We start from the raw sequence: 27050 nt of genomic DNA, 5'->3' as shown, positions 1-27050 counted from the left end.
AATGGACCCTTATGGGTCTGTAACTCTGAGAGTGTAACACATGGAACCAAATGGACCCTTACGGGTCTGTAACTCTGAGAGTGTAACACATGGAACCAAATGGACCCTTACAGGTCTGAGAGTGTAACACATGGAACCAAATGGACCCTTATGGGTCTGTAACTCTGAGAGTGTAACACATGGAACCAAATGGACCCTTACGGGTCTGTAACTCTGAGAGTGTAACACATTGAACCAAATGGACCCTTACGGGTCTGTTACTCTGAGAGTGTAACACATGGAACCAAATGGACCATTACGGGTCTGTTACTCTGAGAGTGTAACACATGGAACCAAATGGACCCTTACGGGTCTGTAACTCTGAGAGTGTAACACATGGAACCAAATGGACCCTTATGGGTTAATTTGGTTCCATGCATTTTTACACTCTGAAAGTTTAACACTGAGCATTTTATAGTGTAGATTGGGGACCCAGAGATTTAAATAATGTATACGTATATCAACTGGGGGTCCATGGTTTAATTTATATCAAGTGGGGGTCCATGGTCTAATTTATATCAACTGGGGGTCCATGGTGTAATTTATACCAACTGGGGGTCCATGGTCTAATTTATAACAACTGGGGGTTCATGGTGTAATTTATACCAACTGGCGGTCCATGGTGTAATTTATACCAACTGGGGGTCCATGGTATAATTTATACCAACTGGGGGTTCATGGTGTAATTTATACCAACTGGGGGTCCATGGTATAACTTATACCAACTGGGGGTTCATGGTGTAATTTATACCAACTGGGGGTCCATGGTATAATTTATACCAACTGGGGGTTCATGGTGTAATTTATACCAACTGGCGGTCCATGGTGTAATTTATACCAACTGGGGGTCCATGGTATAATTTATACCAACTGGGGGTTCATGGTGTAATTTATACCAACTGGGGGTCCATGGTATAATTTATACCAACTGGCGGTCCATGGTGTAATTTATACCAACTGGGGGTCCATGGTATAATTTATACCAACTGGGGGTTCATGGTGTAATTTATACCAACTGGGGGTCCATGGTGTAATTGATACCAACTGGGGGTCCAAAACAGCAACAACAGCAACAACACTTACACACAATTATGTCCATGGCAAAAAGCAGGACAACAGTGACAACTACATTAAAATCAGGTTCAACGAGACATCTGGTATCATTTAGTGCCTTAATGGCATTTTTAAAGAGGTTACGGTTAGCTTTACGAGAGCAGGAGTGGACCTGGTGAGACGTAGGATGGGCCCTGACAGGAGTCAACCGACAGAGCCTAGTCCTTCCATGCGCCAGAATAGTGCCTCCCAGTCCCGGCAGAGTAGTTCAGGAGGAACGGATTGTGTGCCCTGGTTTTTCCCTAATGGGACTGATCGAGGGTAGCTACTGGGACGTAAGTCGGGACTTGATCACCCCGGCTGGGTCACCTGAGTGAGGGGTATGATGTTGGGAGACCCGAAACCCTGATGACCTCAGGATACATCACTGAGGATACGTCCCAGGTGCAGCCATGCGATGTATTTTAGTTGTGTTTAGGTACTTTGTACCGCCTACCAGAGGGAAGTAGTTGGAACTCCCTGCAGAGTGGATGATAGGAGGTCATTTGCTATCTTGACAGCTTTTTTTCCCCGAATTACTTCCTTGTAGATACAACTTAATTGTTTCTGTCTCTTCCCAAAAAAGGCTCGTATTAAAGAACTGGAGGAAGAACCTGCTAAACCAGACCGAGAAATAACTTCCAGCACGAAGACACCTGTTAAGACTTCTCTAACTCTGACCCAAATCCTAGCTGGACTAGCCGTAGCCATCCTAGCCATATTCCTCCTAGCCCAAACATACAGTCAGGAGATGGAGAAGCTGCATGATGCTGAGCTGAGGATGATTAGCCATCAGGATGATACAGCACATCCTGAACTCATCCTGTCTGACCATGGAGAACAAGTGAGTCATAAAGAGTGTCAGTGTCTCAGGAAAACAAAGTTCCACCTCTGATAAGTTTTACTATGAGGTTCAGGTTAAAGGGAAGGGATCTGAACCCCAACAATGAATGAATGAATGAATGAATGAATGAATGAATGAATGAATGAATGATCAAAAAGTGTTTTATGATTTTCATGTTGCCATCTACAGTTGCCGTTTTAGAAAAGCAATAAGCCACGCAAGGTCTAGGTTACATGTATTTTATAATGGCCGAGAGGGTTGGAGGAGGATTGGAGGAACTCATTATAAAATACAAGATAACCTGAGACCTCATGGCTTCTTTATTAACCACTTCAGCCCTATATACATTTCGGCCATTTGAAAATAGACAATCTACAAGATATTTATACACCTCTGGGACAGATTCTGCCTCTAATGGCTAATTTTACTTTTGGTACTTTATTGACATTATGATGCCAAATACTTGTGTGGACTTTTATGTATTTGATGAATTCCAGGTTCGTATTAAAGATGTACAGGAGGAGATGGAGGCTGAGCATGCTGCTCGTAGAAACGTGGAGAAGCAGAGAGATGACCTCCATCTGGACCTGGAGAGAGCTGAGAGAGACAACAGAAAGCTGGAGGAATCCATCATGGATCTGCAGAGAGACAAGCAGCAATCTGACCACAAGATCACAGAGCAGCAGGTGTTTTAATTGTACATAAAGTTAGGCTGACCATACGTCCTCTTTCCCCGGACATGTCCTCTTATGGGGGCTGTCCGGGCTGTCCAGGACGGTTTCATTCTAGAGGTGTTCAAAAGATGTTTTGAACTGTCATCTTTACTGAATGATGAAATGTATTGTTGTTCATTTGGAGGATTCTCTGGAGAAAGAGAAGAAGCTCCGCATGGACCTGGAGGGGGACCTGAAACGCTCCCAGAAATCCATCATGGATCTGCAGAGAGACGTGCAGCAATCTGACCACAAGATCACAGAGCAGCAGGTGTTTACATGAATTGATGTCACTATTACCATTATCTGATTCAAAGATTGATTGATTGATTGAAATATTTATTAACAGTTTGCAGAATTACACTTGTTTACAAGAGGGTCCAACTTGTGGGGGGGGTGGACATTCAGATTTTACGGGGGCCAGTTTCGAATTGCAGCCGTCTGTAAGTGCCCTTTGAGAGCTGTTTTGAAGGAGTCAAGGGATTTGCATGTCTTAATGACTGTTGGTAGGGCGTTCCACATTTTGGTGGCATAGGAGCGAAATAATTTAGTCCCTTGTTTGCCGAATCTGGGTTGCACATGGTTTGTTGCACTTCCTCTGGTGTTGTGGGTTTGGACTTCGTTAACATTAAGGAAGTATTTGGACAGGTACATGGGTATCTTGGTGGTGTATCGAATCTTGTGGACCAGACCCATTGCAAGATGCTGTACTCTGTCGTCGACCCTAAGCCATTCCAGCCTATCAAAGTGGGCAGGGGTGAGGTAGACAGTCTCTGGACAGCTAAGGACTTTTTTTTTTTTTTTTTTTTAATTTTCTTCATTTTGTTGAGGAAATGCAGAGCCCGATCACTCATAGAATCTATGAGGATAGAATTCTGGATGAGCAGGACATGTGCAGCATTTTGAACGAAACGGGCCACTCCAACAATCCCAATGATCACATGACTACAGAGATCATGTGTACCGATTTGTGTGAGATAAGGATGAAATCTCTGCGACTAACATATAAGCAATGTGTTTTGCAGAAATCGGCCTCATGGTGGCGCTATAACCGGCAGATGTGGAGGGATGCAGGGACAATGTTTTTCCATGGCCTCTAGGGAGTGCGCATACATAAGTTGTATACAGATCGATGCAGTTATAGCTAAAAACAGGAATTGGCCTGTTATAGCGCCACCATGAGGCTGATTTGGAAAAAAAATTAGTGGCATGTCGTCCTCGGCCTAGTGGAAATGTGCGTGTATAATTTCACGGAAATTGCACACTGTGTTTGTGATTTGGGGCATTTTGTTTGAAACGTGAGCTTTGGAAGCCAATCTTAGCCAATCAGGATGGAAGATGGGAAATGGTGCAGATCCGTGATGATCACATGACTATGGAGATGGTGTATACCGAATTGTGTGATGTATGGATAAAATGTGTACGAGTAATCTACAGAAATGTGTTTGGGACACAGTTTCTTACTGGCACATTTAAGATGTTCAGCTGTTAAATTGTCAGGATCACAGGGCTTGTTATCACCTAGCTTCAGAATAATGATTTGGAAATGATTTGTTATGAATCTGGACACGGAACTATTTCAATGTTCAACCATACGGTGGGTAGCCTATATCCTTCCTCGTCAGAGGTAACACGGAGGGTAGCCTATATCCTTCCTCGTCAGAGGTAACACGGAGGGTAGCCTATATCCTTCCTCGTCAGAGGTAAGATGGAGGGTAGTCTATATCCTTCCTCGTCAGAGGTAACACGGAGGGTAGCCTATATCCTTCCTCGTCAGAGGTAACACGGAGGGTAGCCTATATCCTTCCTCGTCAGAGGTAACACAGAGGGTAGCCTATATCCTTCCTCGTCAGAGGTAAGATGGAGGGTAGTCTATATCCTTCCTCGTCAGAGGTAACACAGAGGTTAGTCTATATCCTTCCTCGTCAGAGGTAAGATGGAGGGTAGTCTATATCCTTCCTCGTCAGAGGTAAGATGGAGGGTAGTCTATATCCTTCCTCGTCAGAGGTAAGATGGAGGGTAGTCTATATCCTTCCTCGTCAGAGGTAACACAGAGGGTAGTCTATATCCTTCCTCGTCAGAGGTAAGATGGAGGGTAGTCTATATCCTTCCTCGTCAGAGGTAAGATGGAGGGTATCCTATATCCTTCCTCGTCAGAGGTAACACAGAGGGTAGCCTATATCCTTCCTCGTCAGAGGTAACACAGAGGGTAGTCTATATCCTTCCTCGTCAGAGGTAAGATGGAGGGTATCCTATATCCTTCCTCGTCAGAGGTAACACAGAGGTTAGTCTATATCCTTCCTCGTCAGAGGTAACATGGAGGGTAGCCTATATCCTTCCTCGTCAGAGGTAACACAGAGGGTAGTCTATATCCTTCCTCGTCAGAGGTAAGATGGAGGGTAGCCTATATCCTTCCTCGTCAGAGGTAAGATGGAGGGTAGTCTATATCCTTCCTCGTCAGAGGTAACACAGAGGGTAGCCTATATCCTTCCTCGTCAGAGGTAACACAGAGGGTAGCCTATATCCTTCCTCGTCAGAGGTAAGATGGAGGGTAGTCTATATCCTTCCTCGTCAGAGGTAAGATGGAGGGTAGCCTATATCCTTCCTCGTCAGAGGTAACACAGAGGGTAGTCTATATCCTTCCTCGTCAGAGGTAACACAGAGGGTAGTCTATATCCTTCCTCGTCAGAGGTAAGATGGAGGGTAGCCTATATCCTTCCTCGTCAGAGGTAAGATGGAGGGTAGCCTATATCCTTCCTCGTCAGAGGTAACACAGAGGGTAGTCTATATCCTTCCTCGTCAGAGGTAACACAGAGGGTAGTCTATATCCTTCCTCGTCAGAGGTAACACAGAGGGTAGTCTATATCCTTCCTCGTCAGAGGTAACACAGAGGGTAGCCTATATCCTTCCTCGTCAGAGGTAACACAGAGGGTAGCCTATATCCTTCCTCGTCAGAGGTAAGATGGAGGGTAGCCTATATCCTTCCTCGTCAGAGGTAAGATGGAGGGTAGCCTATATCCTTCCTCGTCAGAGGTAAGATGGAGGGTAGTCTATATCCTTCCTCGTCAGAGGTAAGATGGAGGGTAGTCTATATCCTTCCTCGTCAGAGGTAACACGGAGGGTAGTCTATATCCTTCCTCGTCAGAGGTAACACAGAGGGTAGTCTATATCCTTCCTCGTCAGAGGTAACACAGAGGGTAGTCTATATCCTTCCTCGTCAGAGGTAAGATGGAGGGTAGCCTATATCCTTCCTCGTCAGAGGTAAGATGGAGGGTAGTCTATATCCTTCCTCGTCAGAGGTAAGATGGAGGGTAGCCTATATCCTTCCTCGTCAGAGGTAAGATGGAGGGTATCCTATATCCTTCCTCGTCAGAGGTAAGATGGAGGGTAGTCTATATCCTTCCTCGTCAGAGGTAAGATGGAGGGTAGTCTATATCCTTCCTCGTCAGAGGTAAGATGGAGGGTAGCCTATATCCTTCCTCGTCAGAGGTAAGATGGAGGGTAGTCTATATCCTTCCTCGTCAGAGGTAAGATGGAGGGTATCCTATATCCTTCCTCGTCAGAGGTAAGATGGAGGGTATCCTATATCCTTCCTCGTCAGAGGTAAGATGGAGGGTAGTCTATATCCTTCCTCGTCAGAGGTAAGATGGAGGGTAGCCTATATCCTTCCTCGTCAGAGGTAAGATGGAGGGTATCCTATATCCTTCCTCGTCAGAGGTAAGATAGAGGGTAGCCTATATCCCTCCTCGTCAGAGGTAACACAGAGGGTAGCCTATATCCTTCCTCGTCAGAGGTAAGATAGAGGGTAGCCTATATCCCTCCTCGTCAGAGGTAACACAGAGGGTAGTCTATTATCCTTCCTCGTCAGAGGTAACACAGAGGGTAGCCTATATCCTTCCTCATCAGAGGTAACACAGAGGGTAGCCTATATCCTTCCTCGTCAGAGGTAAGATAGAGGGTAGCCTATATCCCTCCTCGTCAGAGGTAAGATGGAGGGTAGTCTATATCCTTCCTCGTCAGAGGTAAGATGGAGGGTAGTCTATATCCTTCCTCGTCAGAGGTAAGATGGAGGGTAGTCTATATCCTTCCTCGTCAGAGGTAAGATGGAGGGTAGTCTATATCCTTCCTCGTCAGAGGTAAGATGGAGGGTAGTCTATATCCTTCCTCGTCAGAGGTAAGATGGAGGGTAGCCTATATCCTTCCTCGTCAGAGGTAAGATGGAGGGTATCTTATATCCTTCCGCGAATGATTGGCGGGACATTTGGAGTCAGTTGCCACTTGGCATGATTGAAGGTCGGTGCTGAGGAATGTCGTTCATGATGAGATCAATATAGTAGCTTATACTGTAGCCTATTATAATTAATACCACGACAAAAATATGAATGATGAATTAATGAATACCACGCAAGCTGCGCAATACATCACATATAGCCTATATATACTGTATGTTATATGTTTTATGTGTTGACCAATGTTGGGCACATATTTTATTTCAGTCTACATATTTTATATGAGGTTTGGGGACTATTAATTGATTCAGCATGAAGACTAAAGCATTCTAAATAATAAATATATGCATGCCTTGATCACTGGTACTGGTAAATGAGCGGACTTTACGACCGACGTCCGCCAACGTCACGGCCAAGTTCAAATGATGAATTCCACACGTAACGTGGGAATGCTCGTAAATGTCTGTATGCTCACGAGTCACGATAGAGCGTAAACGGCGTTGTGAATCTGGCCCTGAGAGTTTAATTTACACTGAGATTTTACAGTGTAGATTGGATCAACTAGGGGTCCATGGTTTAATTTATACCAACTGGGGGTCCATGGTCTAATTTATACCAACTGGGGGTCCATGGTGTAATTTATACCAACTGGGGGTCCATGGTCTAATTTATACCAACTGGGGGTCCATGGTGTAATTTATACCAACTGGGGGTCCATGGTCTAATTTATACCAACTGGGGGACCATGGTGTAATTTATATCAACTGGGGGTCCATGGTGTAATTTATACCAACTGGGGGTCCATGGTGTAATTTATACCAACTGGGGGTCCATGGTGTAATTTATACCAACTGGGGGTCCATGGTGTAATTTATACCAACTGGGGGTCCATGGTCTAATTTATACCAACTGGGGGTCCATGGTGTAATTTATATCAACTGGGGGCCCATGGTGTAATTTATACCAACTGGGGGTCCATGGTGTAATTTATACCAACTGGGGGTCCATGGTGTAATTTATATCAACTGGGGGCCCATGGTGTAATTTATACCAACTGGGGGTCCATGGTGTAATTTATACCAACTGGGGGTCCATGGTGTAATTTATACCAACTGGGTGGTGTAATTTATACCAACTGGGGGTCCATGGTCTAATTTATACCAACTGGGGGTCCATGGTGTCATTTATACCAACTGGGGGTCCATAGTCTAATTTATACCAACTGGGGGTCCATGGTGTAATTTATACCAACTGGGGGTCCATGGTCTAATTTATACCAACTGGGGGTCCATAGTCTAATTTATACCAACTGGGGGTCCATGGTCTAATTTATACCAACTGGGGGTCCATGGTGTAATTTATACCAACTGGGGGTCCATGGTGTAATTTATACCAACTGGGGGTCCATGGTGTAATTTATACCAACTGGGGGTCCATGGTCTAATTTATACCAACTGGGGGTCCATGGTGTAATTTATACCAACTGGGGGTCCATGGTGTAATTTATACCAACTGGGGGTCCATGGTGTAATTTATACCAACTGGGGGTCCATGGTCTAATTTATACCAACTGGGGGTCCATGGTGTAATTTATATCAACTGGGGGCCCATGGTGTAATTTATACCAACTGGGGGTCCATGGTGTAATTTATACCAACTGGGGGTCCATGGTGTAATTTATACCAACTGGGGGTCCATGGTGTAATTTATACCAACTGGGGGTCCATGGTCTAATTTATACCAACTGGGGGTCCATGGTGTAATTTATATCAACTGGGGGCCCATGGTGTAATTTATACCAACTGGGGGTCCATGGTGTAATTTATACCAACTGGGGGTCCATGGTCTAATTTATACCAACTGGGGGTCCATGGTGTAATTTATACCCACTGGGGGTCCATGGTCTAATTTATACCAACTGGGGGTCCATGGTGTAATTTATATCAACTGGGGGTCCATGGTGTAATTTATACCAACTGGGGGTCCATGGTCTAATTTATACCAACTGGGGGTCCATGGTGTAATTTATACCAACTAGGGGTCCATGGTCTAATTTATACCAACTGGGGGTCCATGGTCTAATTTATACCAACTGGGGGTCCATGGTGTAATTTATATCAACTGGGGGTCCATGGTGTAATTTATACCAACTGGGGGTCCATGGTCTAATTTATACCAACTGGGGGTCCATGGTGTAATTTATACCAACTGGGGGTCCATGGTCTAATTTATACCAACTGGGGGTCCATGGTGTAATTTATACCAACTGGGGGTCCATGGTGTAATTTATACGAACTGGGGGTCCATGGTGTAATTTATATCAACTGGGGGTCCATGGTGTAATTTATACCAACTGGGGGTCCATGGTGTAATTTATATCAACTGGGGGTCCATGGTCTAATTTATACCAACTGGGGGTCCATGGTGTCATTTATACCAACTGGGGGTCCATAGTCTAATTTATACCAACTGGGGGTCCATGGTGTAATTTATACCAACTGGGGGTCCATAGTCTAATTTATACCAACTGGGGGTCCATGGTGTAATTTATATCAACTGGGGGTCCATGGTGTAATTTATACCAACTGGGGGTCCATGGTGTAATTTTTACCACATGGGGGTCCATGGTGTAATTTATACCACCTGGGGGTCCATGGTCTAATTTATACCAACTGGGGGTCCATGTTGTAATTTATATCAACTGGGGGTCCATGGTCTAATTTATACCAACTGGGGGTCCATGCTGTAATTTATACCAACTGGGGGTCCAAGGTGTAATTTATACCAACTGGGGGTCCATGGTGTAATTTATACCAACTGGGGGTCCATGGTCTAATTTATACCAACTGGGGGTCCAAGGTGTAATTTATACCAACTGGGGGTCCATGGTGTAATTTATACCAACTGGGGGTCCATGGTCTAATTTATACCAACTGGGGGTCCATGGTGTAATTTATACCAACTGGGGGTCCATGGTCTAATTTATAACCACTGGTTGTCCATGGTGTAATTTATACCAACTGGGGGTCCATGGTGTAATTCATACCAACTGGGGGTCCATGGTGTAATTTATACCAACTGGGGGTCCATGGTGTAATTTATATCAACTGGGGGTCCATGGTGTAATTTATATCAACTGGGGGTCCATGGTGTAATTTATATCAACTGGGGGTCCATGGTGTAATTTATACCAACTGGGGGTCCATGGTGTAATTTATACCAACTGGGGGTCCATGGTGTAATTTATACCAACTGGGGGTCCATGGTCTAATTTATACCAAGTACTAAAAGAGTAAATGATGATTATCACAATATTAATCTATAATATCATTGATTTTAATTAAAGGCTCGTATTAAAGAACTGGAGGAAGAACCTGCTAAACCAGACCAAGAAATAACTTCCAGCACGACTGCTTCCCTGACCGTAATCATATCTGTAGCTGTAGCCTTCCTAGCCATATTCCTAGCCCGGAGAGCAAACAAGAGAAAACAAGTGAGTCATGGCACCCGAGACATATGGAATTTTTTGAAATTCACATGGAAGAATCTCCCAGACAACAAAGAGAGATTCGATCCATGTGTCAGTGTCTTATTATGCTCTGTTTTATATTTTATTGTCTCTTTTCATTGTTTTATATTGCTACAGTATGCTCTACTGTCTTGTTTTACTCTGTTCAGCACGTTGGTCAGCTTTGGCTGTTGTAAATGTGCTATACAAATACAGTTTGATTTGATTTGAACAAACGCCCCTAAGAACCCCCTCCCCATTTCAACCCAACTAACCCCCCCGGGGAGGGGGAAGACCCCCCTCAGATCACAGAGCAGCAGGTGTTTTTATTTTACATTAGAAAATAACAGTAAATTATGATTTTAATGTTTATCTACGTCACTGGTTCCCAACGTTGTGTCTGAGGACCACCAGGGTAACAAATGGACCCTAATGGGTCTGTAACTCTGAGAGTGTAACACATGGAACCAAATGGACCCTTACAGGTCTGAGAGTGTAACACATGGAACCAAATGGACCCTTATGGGTCTGTAACTCTGAGAGTGTAACACATGGAACCAAATGGACCCTTACAGGTCTGTAACTCTGAGAGTGTAACACATGGAACCAAATGGACCCTTACGGGTCTGTAACTCTGAGAGTGTAACACATGGAACCAAATGGACCCTTACGGGTCTGTAACTCTGAGAGTGTAACACATGGAACCAAATGGACCCTTATGGGTTAATTTGGTTCCATGTGTTACACTCTGAGAGTTTAATTAACACTGAGCATTTTACAGTGTAGATTGGGGACCCAGAGATTGAAATAAATGACATCAACTGGGGGTCCATGGTGTCATTTATACCAACTGGGGGTCCATGGTCTAATTTATACCAACTGGGGGTCCATGGTGTAATTTATATCAACTGGGGGTCCATGGTGTAATTTATACCAACTGGGGGTCCATGGTGTAATTTATACCAACTGGGGGTCCTCTAAATGCACAACGTTGAGAATCACTGAGTAAGAGTAATAAGTACGAGTAAATTAATATTATCATAAATTAATCTATAATATCATTGATTTGAATTAAAGGCTCGTATTAAAGAACTGGAGGAAGCTGTAGAAGCAAGGAGAAGATATGCAGTGGATGTGACTCTGGATCCTGATACAGCACATCCTCTCCTCATCCTGTCTGACGATGGAAAACAAGTGTATAATGGAAACAAATGGAAGAATCTCCCAGTCAACGAAGAGAGATTCTCTCTATGTGTCTGTGTCTTAGGAAAACAAGGATTCTCCTCAGGAAGGTCTTACTTTGAGGTCCAGGTTAAAAGGAAGACTGGCTGGGATCTAGGAGTGGCCAGAGAGTCCATCAACAGGAAGGGACCGATCACATATACCCCCAACAATGGTTACTGGGCTATATGGTTGAGGAATGGAAATGAGTACTGGGCTTGTGCTGACCCTCTTGTCCTCCTCCCTGTTAGAGAGGAGCTCCAGACAGTGGGAGTGTTTGTGGATTATGAGGAGGGTCTGGTCTCCTTTTATGATGTGGAGGCCAGAGTTCACCTCTACTCTTTCACTGACTGCTCCTTCACTGAGAGACTATATCCATTCTTCAGTCCTCTTATGTATGATGGTGGTACAAACTCTGCTCCTCTGATCATCCTGTGATCACAGAGTTATTTTGAGCGGTGCTCGATGCTCCGACGCACATCTTTGTTGTGCGTGTCGATTCCTTATGACTCCTCCCCCTGTGATGTCACGTGGGCAGTGGTGGGAAAAAAATAGTACTCACATTGTTACTACTTAATAAGTAAAAGTACCAATACTGCAATGTAGAACTACTCTGCTACTGAGTAAACGTCAACATGTAGAACTACTCTGCTATTGAGTAAATATGGACTTGAGTAAAAGTACAGTACAGTATTGGCTTCAAAATGTACTTAAAGTACCAAAAGTAAAAGTACTCTAGTATTATGCAGAATGTCCCATTTCACACCTTTTCAAATGTATACATTTTCTTTTTCTTTTTTTTCGCAACACATTGTGAGCTTGTAGATCTGATATTTTCGCAACACATTGTGAGCTTGTAGATCTGATATTTTCGCAACACATTGTGAGCTTGTAGATCTGATATTTTCGCAACACATTGTGAGCTTGTAGATCTGATATTTTCGCAACACATTGTGAGCTTGTAGATCTGATATTTTCGCAACACATTGTGAGCTTGTAGATCTGATATTTTTGCAACACATTGTGAGCTTGTAGATCTGATATTTTTCAAATGGCCAAAATGTATCCAGGGCTGAAGTGGTTAATGTATGTAAGTGTGATTTTTGTAAATATAAGCATTTGTGTTGTCTGATGCCATTTTTTTTTTTTTAAGATTTTTTTTGTGGCTTTCGCCTTCATTTTATATTTTTAGAGAGATAGACAGTAGGCTGACAGGAAATGGGGAGAGAAAAAAAATGGGGGGGTGACATGCAGTAAAGGCCGTCGGGATCGGGAGTCGAACCCGCGGCACACTGCCAGACTGGATTACCAGCCAGGGTGCCCAGACGGCTACGCCAGCCGCCCGGGCCTGTCTGATGCCATTTAACACTGAACGGAGAACTTACGTCATGATTATGTGTCTGAGCCAATCAGCATCATGTATGTCGGTGGAAAACCTCGGCCAATAAGGGACCACCATTCTTGATGATGATGTACGATGATTAGAGCGCCCCTCACTTCACACAGGTGTGATTTTTTTCATTTGAGTGGTGCAAACCACTCCAACAACCAGCTTTGTCTGTGTCTATGTATGTGTGTACCTGTACGTGTGTGTACCTGTACGTGGGACCCAAAAAAATTAGCATATGGTCACTGACATTACGTCAGACCACAGCTGATCAGGCTATATAAGACCTTGCACCACTCAGTTCACACAGGTGTGATTTTTTTTTTACCTATGTCCAGTTTTGAGCAGGGATGCACGATTAATCGGCAGCGTAATCGGAACCATATCGTGCCTTATCGGTATCGGAACGGTCTCCAGATAATACAGATTATTTAATCAGTTTTCACCAAATGAAAAATAATTCTACATTTGATTTGTGTTCTCGTCTCATTCTGGTGTGAAAACAGACACTTCGAAAAGAGTATAGGCTTTTTATTTATTGATTGATTGAATACTTTATTAACAGGCTTTGGGCCAATCAGCCCCTCTAGGGCCTATAGGCTTGTTTCCATTGTGGTCCTCTGTATAATATCGAAACCGGTCAGAATCGGTATCGTCAGATTTGACCCTGTGAATAATCGGAGATCGGATATGGGTCATGATCGTGCAGCCCTAGTTGTGAGTGTTTGTGCATGAAGCATTGAGTGTCATTATTCTTTTATTGACATTTTCTGTATATTTCATTATTCTGTGAACTCTTCAATAAAAAGACTAAACTGAGTTGATTGTCTGAGTTTGATTGCTGAAAGTAGGCCTGCATAAAACATGTTGTGTAGTAATTACAGCTGCAGATTAAAACATGTTGTGTAGTAATTACAGCTGCAGATTAAAACATGTTGTGTAGTAATTACAGCTGCAGATTAAACTAGAAAAAGTGCCCCTCGGGGCACAGGTCTCCACCAAGCCAGGTCAGGTTGTGGCCTCCTGGTGGCGCTATAATATGCCAATGTGAAAAGGGTGCCATTTCTTCATACGCCTTTGATGGCAATTGGATGATTTGAGGCATTTTGCATTTTGTTCCAAAAATGTGTTTTGCAAAAATCACCCTGTTGGTGGCGCTATAACAGGCCAATGTGAAAAGGGTGGGATATATTCCTCAGCCTAGTAAGAAAATGTGTGAAAGATTTAACGTAAATTGCATGCTGCGTTCATGATTTGAGGCTTTTGTTCAAAACGGGGCAATCTTTGAAAGCCAATTATAGCCAATTAGGATGGAATATGAAATATCGGACAGATCCGACTTGAGCACATGACTATAGAGATACTGTGTAACGATTTGTGAGATTTTTGGACAGAATCTGGAGGAGTAATATAAAGTTTTAGTTTTAGGTAAAGAATGTGAAAAGCTGCCTCATGGTGGCGCTATAACAGGCCGTTCTGGAAAATGTGGGGCAGAGGTTCATCGTTGGCATCCAGGGAGTGTGTGTGCAAAGTTTGGCATCGACCGGGTTAACGGTGCCGGAGATTAGCTGGTAACGGACGGACGGAAGGACGGACGGCGGACGGACGGACACACACACACACACACACGGACGGAGTGCAAAACATACTCTCTCCCCATGCCTTCGGCCTGGTGGAGACAATGATATGTAGAGATGCATGTATGTACATATACATATCATAATATATTTATAATGTCACAATATGAAATACAAGATCATAAGACGTGTCTATACTTATTTATCGTCTTGTTTTTAAACATTCTTTTAAACACATGGATTGAACTACATGTCCTCAGTTCCTTGTCACAGCATTTCCACAGACTTATACCCCTTTCACAGATACACAGTGTTGCTTAGTATTTGTTCTTGCAAAAGTTGTATCAAACATGCCAGCATTTCTATGTTCATTTTGGTTTCTTTTGTCTCAAACTTTAGTGATTAAAGAGTAGTGTTTGTTCAGTAACAGGAGTCTCCATGTCTCTCCAGCTTTTTATCGAACAGAAAATGCATTATCAGAAACCGAAACTGAAACAGGGATACCAATTAATGATTCAATCAGGATAGAGAACGCAGTCAGGATAGAGATTAAACAAAGTGGAATTGTAAGTGATGACACAGACCAAAACACATCACTTATTAAAAAGAAACCTAAAAGCATGAGCATGTCACAGACATGCGCAAAGCAAGTTCCGAATTTTTGCTCAGAATTTTATTTAAAGAATAGCCCCTTGAGATGCAGCATCCCCCGCCAGGGACAAATTAGCCATTGGGCCGGTGGGGCCGTGGCCCAGGGGCCCTTGGCTCTCAGGGGCCCTTCAGGTTTTTTTGAGGCCCTTATTGGCTGTTGATTTTGTTACATTTAGTTAAAAAAGAACACATAAAAACACAAAAAGTATGCACGCACGCATGCTAGGGGCCCCCAGAAACGTACCGGCCCAGGGGCCCTTGTGGGGGTTAATCCGTCCCTGGGTCCCGCATATGCAGGGAAAAACATTACATACAGTACAGTGCAGTTACACAAATAGACAATACAGACATGTACAGTTACAGTTAGCTTGCTCTTCCTCTATGACCTGCGTCCGGATTCAGAGAATATTCTTATGGGAACAGCAAAGTAGGGATGTAAGTGAGTATGGGGATGTATATATAGTACCAGTGACTGTTTCAGGTATGGAGGGCAGTTGAAGTGCACACCAAAGGAATTGGTACCAGTGAAGTTGTCTTCTTCTTGTCTTAGGCTGCAGCCAGTCGAGTGAACTGTATACCGGTAGTACAGTCAGGAAACTCAGTGCAGTCGCTGCCGGCCGTTCATTGGGCCGCCTCAATATCACGTTCTCGTTCACATGATTCACAATTTACAATTTACAATTTAGGCATTTAGCAGACGCTCTTAATCCAGAGCGATTTACATCAAGCAATAACAAAAGCATGGCATACATCACATATATAAAAAGTAGTTATCATGAATCATGCGTAAACTAAGAACGTAACAGTGGAGTATCTATGTTAACTATACATACTATACTATATAATATATTATACATGTGTACTATAAAGTGCTATGACTACATAAAGTGCAATTCTAGAGCTGTCTACGTAACAAGCTATAAGTCTGTTTAAAATACTGACTTATATTCACTTCATCCAATCACACACTCATTGTCTCCACCAGGCCGTACACACACCGTGTGTGACTGTGTCCGTCCGTCCGTCCGTCTGTGTACAGCTAATCTCCAGCACCGTTAACCCGGTCGATGCTAAACTTTGCGCACACACTCCCTGGATGCCAACGATGAACCTCTGCCCCAAATTTTCCAGAACGGCCTGTTATAGTGCCACCAGGAGGCCGACTTTTGTAAAACACATTTTTTTACATTAATCCTCCATATTTTGTCCAAAAATCCTGCAAATCCAGTATCTCTATAGTCATGTGCTCAACACAGATCTGTCCGATATTTCATATTCCATCCTGCTTTCAAAGTTTACAGGATTGGCCCGTTTTGAACAAAAAGCCTCAAATCATGAATGCAGCGTGCAATTTACGTGGAATCTTTGTTCCTACTAGGCTGAGGGATATATCCCACCCATTTCACATTGGCCTGTTATTATAGCGCCACCAACAGGTGGATTTTTGCAAAACACATTTTTGGAACAAAATGCCTCAAATCATCCAATTGCCATCAAAGGCGTAAGAAGAAATGGCACCCTTTTCACATTGGCTTATTATTATAGCACCACCAGGAGGCCACAACCTGACCTGCCCTGGTGGAGACTTGTGCCCCGAGGGGCACTTTTCTATAGTTCCATCTTCATACTGGCTATTTTAACTGCACTCTGATACTGCTGCGCTGCTGTTTGCTTAAACCCTCCTCCACCCCAGCTATACCACCTGTCTCACCCTCCTCCACCCCAGCTACCACCTGTCTCACCCTCCTCCACCCCAGCTACCACCTGTCTCACCCTCCTCCACCGCAGCTATACCACCTGTCTCACCCTCCTCCACCCCAGCTACCACCTGTCTCACCCTCCTCCACCCCAGCTATACCACCTGCCTCACCCTCCTCCACCCCAGCTACCACCTGTCTTACCCTCCTCCACCCCAGCTACCACCTGTCTCACCCTCCTCCACCCCAGCTACCACCTGTCTCACCCTCCTCCACCCCAGCTACCACCTGTCTCACCCTCCTCCACCCCAGCTATACCACCTGTCTCACCCTCCTCCACCCCAGCTACCACCTGTCTCACCCTCCTCCACCCCAGCTATACCACCTGTCTCACCCTCCTCCACCCCAGCTACCACCTGTCTCACCCTCCTCCACCCCAGCTATACCACCTGTCTCACCCTCCTCCACCCCAGCTACCACCTGTCTCACCCTCCTCCACCCCAGCTATACCACCTGTCTCACCCTCCTCCACCCCAGCTACCACCTGTCTCACCCTCCTCCACCCCAGCTATACACTGTCGTTTTGGATCTGCTGTTTAGGTACGGGGATTCGGAGTCCCTATGGTTGGGACTGATGCGCTTGATCAGAGTACCTAAAAAGCAGATCCAATTCATCGCCAAACCATAATAAATATATTGCTCATCTTATATTCAATATATATTTCATCCATTCATGAGTTGTCCTGACTGAATTTAAATGTCCATCTGCATGTCTACTGCAAGCTCTCACCAAACCGCCTCCCCACAGCTATACTCCGTCTGATTTGATCAACGTTATTATCTGATGTCATTAGTGGCTCATGGAAGGCTAACAGATCGAGCCATATGCTGCTTCATGACTTTAAAATGTAAACACATGCATGCGTGCACGCATGTGTTCACAAGTAGGCTACGCATGGGTGCATGCACACTTAGATAATGAGAGTGCGCTCATTATGAAACTGCAAAGGGCTGCAAATAATTACACTTAATTGGTGAAATTATGTTATAAGTCTTGTTGTTGCAGGACCTCAAATCTTTCACACACACACACACACACACACACACACACACACACACACACACACACACACGCACGCACGCACGCACAGAAACACACACACACACACACACACAGACACACACACACACACACACACACACACACACACACACACACAAAGGCTACACGTGTAAATAATCAAAGAAAACAGGGGCATGCGGCTACCAAAGCAGAAAAATGCCTGTGCTGCAACAAACTTAATTGCAAAACAAACAAAAAGGCCATTCTTACTGCAGGCATTCAAGCGTTTCACTTGGGTGCAGTTCCATTATTTAACCACTAAACGGAGGTGTTTGTCCGTGCTGTGTGAGAGAGATGGGAGCATGTGCAGGTTGTTGCGCCGAGGTTGCGTCAGAGCAGGCAGCTGGTGATGAAACCTGCTGAAACGAAGCGATATGAGCTGTGGAGACACTGGCAGACTGCTCAACACTTTACACTGCTAGCACTCACGCACGTTTAGAGTTGAGGAGACAGTTGACATGAGGATAGAGCAAGATACATTCTCTCTCTCTCTCTCTCTCTCTCTCTCTCTCTCTCTCTCTCTCTCTCTCTCTCTCTCTTGCACGCACATGCATGCACATGTGCGCTATCCATACAGATGTATTGATCTGGCTCACATCATAGGCAATAATCACATGCCAGCACGTCCGTTAATATAATTGGGTGTTTTTGGCTACACACTCTCACTGATGTTCGTGACCATGATGACATTTCTTGTCGAGTTACCATGGCGACAAATAATGGCATAATCGATTGTCACCTTAAAAATGGGCATTTACCCATTTGTAGGGAAATTATATTTTCAAAAGACGCACGCACGCACGCACGCACGCACGCACAGACTTCCTCATTTTAGGGGCAAGGTCACTTAAGGCCTTTGGCGTTGTAAACTTTTTGAGGCCACAAAGGCCAAATGCCATGCAGGGCAGGAAGGCCGTCAAATAAAACAAGTCAAGATTTTCGTCCATTTAAATAATAAATTGAATTCAAGGGTTAGGGATGATTTTAAATGTAATATGTATAGACTATCTGCAGTGAAATAAATACAATGTGAGCCATGCTCAGCCCGGCCTGCACCAATCAAAGCCATGCTCAGCCCGGCCTGCACCAATCAAAGCCATGCTCAGCCCGGCCTGCACCAATCAAAGTCATGCTCAGCCCGGCCTGCACCAATCAAAGTCACTGGATTGGCTTAAAGATGGTAGAACCACAATTTACAATTTACAATTTAGGCATTTAGCAGACGCTCTTAATCCAGAGCGACTTACAATAGGCAAGAACAAAAAGCATGGGAATACATCACATATGTAAAAATGCATTTATCGCGAAACATGCGTAAGCTAAGAACGTGACTAGAACATATCTATATAATGACACTATACATATAAACTATAACTAGAACATATCTATATAATGACACTATACATATAAACTACACATATATGCTATACTATGAAGTGCTATGACTACATACAATGCACTTATTGTGCTGTCTACATGACATGCTATAAGTCTGTTTCAAATGCTATATAAGTCTAAGAAGTGCTGTCTTAAGGGGGGTAGGGTAAGTGCTATGGGCCATGATGGAGTCTGAAAAGGTGGGTTTTCAGACTACGGCGGAAGATCGGGAGTGATGCTGCAGTTCTGATTGCAACGGGAAGTGCATTCCACAGTTTTGGGGCCAGAAGGGAGAAGAGTTTGGGACGTGTGGAGCGTTGTCCCGGCGTTTTTAGTGAGGGTACTTCCAGCTTCCCTGCGTTGGCTGATCTGAGTGCGCGGGAGGGTTTGTAGGGTTCAATCATGCTGGCAAGATATGGGGGAGCCATACCTTTGGTTGCTTTAAATGCCAACATCAGAGTTTTGTATTCTGTGCGGGCAGCGACCGGGAGCCAGTGCAGGGAGCGGAGCAGGGGGGAGACATGTGAGAATTTTGGCTGGTTGAAGACCAAGCGAGCTGCGGCATTTTGGATCAGTTGGAGAGGCTTCAGTGCACATGCCGGTAGGCCAGTAAGGAGAGAGTTACAATAGTCAAGTTTTGACAGGACTGTTGTCTGGATTAGGAGCTGGGATGATTCCTGGGTGAGGAACGGTCTAATTCGTCGTATGTTATAGAGTGTGAACCTACAGGATTGAGTGACAGCTGTGATGTGAGTTTTGAACGAGAGCTGACTGTCCAGGACAACACCAAGGTTCCTGGCTGTTGGGACAGACGTTACCAGGGCGTTGTCTACGGAAATAGTTAGCTCCCGCATCGGGCAGGACTTAGCTGGGAAGAAGAGAAGCTCAGTCTTGTCTGGGTTCAGCTTGAGGTGGTTGGAGGACATCCACTGTGAGATGTCAGCCAGGCAAGCAGTGATGCGCTCTTCCACCTGGGTGGCAGAGGGGGGGAAGGATAGAAACAGTTGTGTGTCATCGGCATAACAGTGATAGGATATATTGTGAGCAGAGATGATAGTGCCAAGGGATTTAGTGTACAGTGAGAAAAGGAGGGGACCAAGTACAGATCCCTGTGGGACCCCAGTTTGGAGGGTTCGGGGGGATGATAACAGACCTTTCCAGGAGACCTGGTAGGTCCGGTCGGTGAGGTAAGAGGAGAACCACTTTAGTGCCGTCCCGCCGATGCCTAGATCCGCTAGGGTGTCTAGGAGCAGCTGGTGGTTCACTGTGTCAAATGCTGCTGATAGGTCTAGGAGAATCAGGACTGCAGAGTGGGAAGCAGCCTGGGCAGCATGTAGTGCTTCTGTGACTGCCAGCAGGGCAGTTTCTGTGGAGTGGGCCTTTTTGAATCCGGACTGGTTGGGATCTAGCAGGTTGTTATGTGAGAGATGGAGAGAGAGCTGGTTGGAGACAACACGTTCAATGCTTTTTGATAGAAATGAAAGGAGTGATACCGGTCTGTAGTTCTTGACATCTGAGGGGTCAAGGGTTGGTTTCTTGAGGAGTGGTGTTACTCTGGCTGACTTGAGGGCAGATGGGACGCAGCCTGAGGTTACTGAGGTGTTGATGATGGAGGTGATGAAGGGGAGCAGATCAGGTGCGATGGTCTGGAATATTGGAGACGGGACAGGGTCGAGAGGACAGGTGGTAGGTCTAGTGGAAGTCACTAGTTGTAGGACCTCGTCTGGGGAAAGAGGAGAGAAGGAGGACATGCATGGTGTGTTGGGGTTAGTGTTGGTTGAGTCAGATGCCACTTTATGGGGGAGGGGGGGGGAAGGAGCTGCTGATATCGTCAACCTTCTTCTCGAAGTAGTTGACAAAAACATCAGCAGTGAGCGATGAAGGTTGGGTGGGGGGAGGGGGCTTAAGGAGGGAGGAGAAAGTGGAGAAGAGCTTCCTTGGGTTAGAAGTACAGGATTGGATTTTGGTGTGGTAGAAAGAGGTTTTAGCAGTGGTTAGTGAGAGGGAGAAGGCAGAGAGGAGTGAGTGAAAGTGGGATAGGTCATCAGGTAGCTTTGTCTTGCGCCATTTCCTTTCGGCTGCCCTTAGAGGTGTTCGTTCAGATCTGAGAGTTTCAGATAACCAGGGAGCCGGTGGACATGAGCGAGCTGGCCTGGATGAGAGCGGGCAGTGTTGGTCGAATGCAGATGAGATAGAGGAGAGGAAGGATGAGGTTGCAGAGTCAGGTGAGAGAGAGAGGAAGGACTCCAGGGAGGGTAGAGAGGAGAGAATAGAGGATGAGAGGGAGGAGGGGTTTAGGGATTTGAGATTGCGTCGGGTGGTGACGTTAGGAGGGTTAGTGGGTTTAGGCGGGAGGGTGGAGAGAGAGAGGGAGAAGGCTATGAAGTGGTGGTCAGACCTAATTAACGGAGTAACAGAGAGTGTAGAGGGAGAGCAGGCTCTGGAGAACACAAGGTCCAAAACATTACCAGCCTTGTGAGTGGGAGGGGAGGGAGATAGTGAGAGGTCAAATGAGGCCAGAAGGGATGTAACGGGAAGATACTTCTCTGCTGTAGGTAGGTTGAAATCGCCCAGTAGGATCAGGGGGGTGCCATCTTCCGGAAATGAACTAATCAGGGAATCTAGTTCTTCCAGGAAGTTCCCAAGAGTTCCTGGGGGGCGATAGAGCACAGGGTGCATACTTAGTTTAGACTAGTCATGGGTTAAGGTTAGGTTTAGGTGTGCTGCCCCGTGGGAGGTTAGGTTTAGGGTGAGGGTTTGAGATAGGTTGTAGTCAGAGGTGTAACTACACTACTTGTAGTGTAGTTACTGTAATTACACTACTTTTGTCGGTAACGAGTAAGTAACGACACTACTCCTCCAAATGGAGTAATCACACTACAGTTACTGGTTGCTTTAGTTACTAGTTACTAGTTACTTGCGTCCTGCTGCTGCTTGCAGCGGCCCCCGCCGTGAGTGGAGTTTGATTGTTTGTTTTATTCCTTCACTTGTTCAACAACCTGGTATTAAAGAGCATAAAGAAAGATCTTGTGTATGTCCTATTAGGAATATGAAGATTTGTTAAGGGGCAAATTATGTGACTGCATCTTAGGCGATTTTATGGAGTAACACAAAAGTAATGTAATGAGTAGTGTAACTAGTTACTTTCTCCAGGGCGTAATCAAGTAATGTAAGGCATTACTTTTTTGTAATGTGTAATGTAGTGTATAACTTTTTTGAGTAACGGAACACAACTCTGGTTGTAGTTGTAGGACTAATGACTGGTCTAACCAATGACTAGTCTAAACCAAAAACTGTCTAAACTAAGTACTGCAGCCAAAACCACATTAGAAGCAATATGGATGTGCAACATAAGAACAAGACACTTACATTATTGCTTTTGACTGTTATAGAAATAGGATATAGGAAAATAACGGTTTGTTTCCAAACATTCGACCATTCCGATCTGGGGGGAGTATTATACTGTAATAGAATACACGGTGAAGTTACACATCTTCATAGTACAACTGTGCGAAGTGTATACAGTACTTGACGTATGCCAGTTCTGTTGTTGTATACATATTATGTACATTACTGCTAAAACCAAATTACTCTGACATTACAGCCAAGCAGTGTTGTTTTTGTCGACTAAAACTAAGACAAAAAATGTTCGTCGACTACCTTTTCTCACTGATGAAAACTAAATGAAAACTAAGCTATAGACTAAAACTGAGACTAAATATATATTGACAATTTCGTCAACAAATAAAAACTAGACTAAAATGTTAGGAAGGGACAAGAGATCCAGTATAAGTCATTTTACACTTGGTTGCAGATCTACAACCAAGTGTTGGTTGCAGATCTACACAAGCTCACAACGTGAGCTTGTGTAGATCAGCTATTTTCAGCAAGTGTAAAATCAGCCATTACGACGGCATCAAAATACATTTTAGTCGACTAAATGAACTGCAGATTTAGTCGACTAAAATCGTATGACATTTAGTCGACTAAAAGTAGACTAACACTAAAACATTCCAGCCAGGTGACTAAAATATGACTAAATCTAAATTTAGTCATACAGTTTCATTCCAAAGACTATGACTAAATGCGCTGCCAAAAACAACACTACAGCCAAGGAAAGTGTTTAACTTACTTAGGTTGCATACGGGCAACACGAGATCAGTATCACTGAAAGTTATATCGAAGGTAAACCAGAAAGTAAAGAAGTTCTCGCTATAGAAGAATATAGAAGTGCCCTTGCAATATTGGCCGGGTCTCTTGTGCAATGTCACTTTGACTACGCCTGCGGCCCTGCATTTTCTGGCATTCCCAGAGCAAAATAATAATCTTCACCCTGCTCACTTCATCATCAGCCTCAGGTGGTTCAGAGTGGAGTAAGAGAGCATCCCAGTCCCAGATTAAATTGTTGTTTAGTTCACAGGATGGTAAATAATGTAGTACCCACATATTTTCCCAACTATATTCTTCCAAGGTTAGTGATATATACCGCAGTTATTCCACCAGCGGTATAGCTGTACTGATGAGCTGAAAAAAAAAAAAGACTCAAGGCTTTCCGCTTTCAGAAAGAAACCAAAACATGAAGTAAGTGGTGCAACTCCGTGTGGGGGTCCCCGGGGGGGGGGGGGGGGGGGTCCAGACCCATAGGAACGCACCCAGGGTGCCGGCTCGATTCCGGTGAGCCGCCCCGCGTCCGAAACGGTTGAGAAATGACAGAGTTACCGTGTGGGGGTCCCTCTACTGTACCCTCTACTGCAGGGGTTCTCAACGTTTTTGGCCGGGGACCCCCGGAAATGCTTTGGCAATGTCTCGGGACCCCCGCCCCGCCCCCTCCCGACCCCCAATATAAATTGACTGCTACAATAACCTTAAACCATTTTGGGCGGGAACCCCTTTTGATGTTTTAAGCATTGTTATAATTTAGCTATTGAAAAATAGCAGATCTACAAGCTCGGTGGCGCGCTATGAACTTGTAGGTCTGCTATTTTTGAAAAATCGTGAAAATATATATATATATATATATATATTTTTTTTTAATATTTTGGGGACCCCCTAAAATAATTTGGCGACCCCCCGAGGGGTCGCGACCCACGGGTTGAGAACCCCTGCTCTACTGTACTGTACTGTCACTGTACTGGCACACCTGAAATCACCATATATACAGTTAATATGTGCGTGTGTGTTTGTGTGTGTGTGTTAGGTTGCGCACAGGTGGTGAAAAACAACCATGCTGTTTTCGTGCTCAGACATACCCAGGCAGCCAGCCAGCTACCCACACACATAGTCACTTAAGGAAGTGGTTTGCACCACTTAAAAATACACAGGGAAGACAATATTTGAATATTATAACCACACCTGGGTGTCTATGCCTGCCCATGCCTTTAAGTAAATGTTTTCAAACTTCCTCCACCTCCCCAGCCTCCCCATTTAGGCCTGAAAGAATATATATTCAAAGATTTCACGATTTTTCAAAAATAGCATGACCTACAAGCTCGTAGCGCGCCACTTGGTGGCGCGCTATGAGCTTGTAGATCTGCTATTTTTCAATAGCTAAAGTATAACATAATGCTTAGTTAAAACACCAAAGGGGGTTCCCGCCCAGAATGGGTTAAGTATAGTGTTTTCAAACTTCCTCCACCTCCCCAGCCTCCACGCCTTTAAGTAAATGTATGATTCTATGGATGGTACAGTATATGTTATATCTGTGTATCTTAAAGGGCCTTTGTGTTTAAAATGCTCAATATTTACATGTTTGCATTGTATATATGTTAATCTGTAATGTGTATATTAATGCCTGAAGGGTTCTTTGAAGGGTTCTATGTTGATGCATAACTCTTTATCTTATATGCTCTGCTTCTGGGGGGGGGGGGGGGGGGGGGGGGGGGGGTGCCTTGTGATCTCAGATTCCATGTCATGCGCCTTGAGGCAGGTAATCTGTAATATCACAGGAGCAGATATAGTCACCCCGCCAAACTGAATGCAATATCATTGCAATAAAAAATTGTATGGTGTAGGGCATTAAGCAACTAGTCGACTAGTTTACTAGTCGACTAGTAAATCCACTAGTCGACATTGTTGGTACTAGTTGACTAGTTGCTAAGAAGAAAAAAAAAAAAAAAAAAAAAGTTTATTTTCTTATTTTTTATTTTTCCCCCCGATTTTGTAGGCCTCAAGATCAGGTAGATTATAGTTATAGTCACCAATGTACACAGTTTTTAAATGTACAAATATTTATTTCCAAAAAAAACAAAAAAACAAAACATAATAGGTGGTTAAACAACTAGTCGACTAGTAAAAATGACTAGAAGTGAATGCCCTATGGTGTCTATCTGAAAAACCTTTTCCTTTTAATATTCGGCATGCAGCAGTTCTGCTTGCGTGAGTGCAAACCTCAAGTCCGTTAGTTCTATTGAAAATGTCCTCCTCTGAAAAGATGGCTGTATATAGCAGCGGGTTAATCCCCATTGCCAATTATGAACTTCCTGCCAGGTCGGGTGGCCCAAAGCCCGGAAATTATGTTTTCGCCCCTTGTCCATCCATGTGTCGTTTTGTGTCCATGTCAACAATGGACCGATCAATGTGAAACTTGTTTCCTTCTGGGCTCAAAATTAACAGTATATGCATTAACTAAAACAAAGATACAGCTTATGTTTTATTTTACGGTATTTTTTATATGGTTTCGTCATTTTTGTTTTCTTTTTCCAGGCTCTAACAGCTGCAGGCAAAAAAGCTCTTCGCCCCAGGCTGTGATACACCTCGTGATCGTCTTGAAGTCAGAATTCGTGTCTATAATGTAGAACGGGGGGGGGGGGGGGGGGGGTCCGGGTCTCCTAGGGGGCCTCACAGTTACTACACGGGGCCCGCTGAATCTTTTGTGTCTTTACATTACCTGGGCTACTTGAATCCTAGCATCCCTATACAATTCTGAGGGGAACATTAGCCGAAAATAGCAGATCTATGTGAGCTGGTAGATCGGCTATTTTGGGTGTCTGAAATGAACATGGACATTTTAAACACGCCTGTTTTAGTCCCTTTATTGTGCTGATCAGAGAAATGGTTAACAAAATTATGACCATTTGAAGCGCTAACTGAACAATGTGTGGCCCCTAGGGGCCCCTGACATAGTAGGCTGGGTTGTACAACGTGGCCCCTGCCGTGACTATTCTCATGGCAGATCTCTGACCCAGTGTGTGTACCAGGTTTAGTGTGGACTGGAGCTACGCCCCGCTGTGGCCCCCGGGGACCCCTGGTGGTCACACGTGGTCCCTGCCCTTGTGTGACTATTCATGGAAGCTCCGCCCCCCGCTATTCATGTCAGTGGAAGTTGCTCAGTGGTGTTTTGAAGCACCCGGAAGGACCGTCTACTTCCGCCTTTTTTCGATTTGGGCACCAAAATTTGGTGCCCAAAATGCGGAAGTGCAAACGCGCTCAATGTTAAAGCCCAGCTGCACGGGGTTTCCTCGTCATACTTCCACGGGTCCGCCTGCAGTCCCTCCTCTTACCGCTAGGGCCCAGTGCTTCAACGTTGGAAAGCCTCACTGGCCCCTTGGTTGTGGCGTTGTGAGGAGGCGCTGGAAGCGAGCAGCTGTCTTGCT

At 44.6% G+C, this 27050-nt stretch overlaps 1 protein-coding gene across 1 annotated transcript; it reads left to right on the top strand.

The window, feature by feature from the left end:
* Positions 1-1882: 1882 nt before the first annotated feature.
* LOC306920626 (uncharacterized protein) lies at positions 1883-2971 on the top strand (the record flags this gene model as incomplete). The annotated part of the gene is made up of 3 exons (XM_079497435.1): positions 1883-1975; positions 2473-2661; positions 2834-2971. The coding sequence occupies 3 exons, from the start codon at positions 1883-1885 to the stop codon at positions 2969-2971; spliced, it is 420 nt and encodes a 139-aa protein (XP_079353561.1).
* Between the last annotated feature and the right edge of the window lie 24079 nt (positions 2972-27050).

This window comes from Electrona antarctica (genome assembly GCF_951216825.1).
Source record: "Electrona antarctica genome assembly, chromosome: 3".
In the NCBI taxonomy this organism is placed as follows: Eukaryota; Metazoa; Chordata; class Actinopteri; order Myctophiformes; family Myctophidae; genus Electrona; species Electrona antarctica.
Note: the sequence above shows the minus strand (reverse complement) of the source record. Positions and strands in the feature narration are given on the sequence as shown.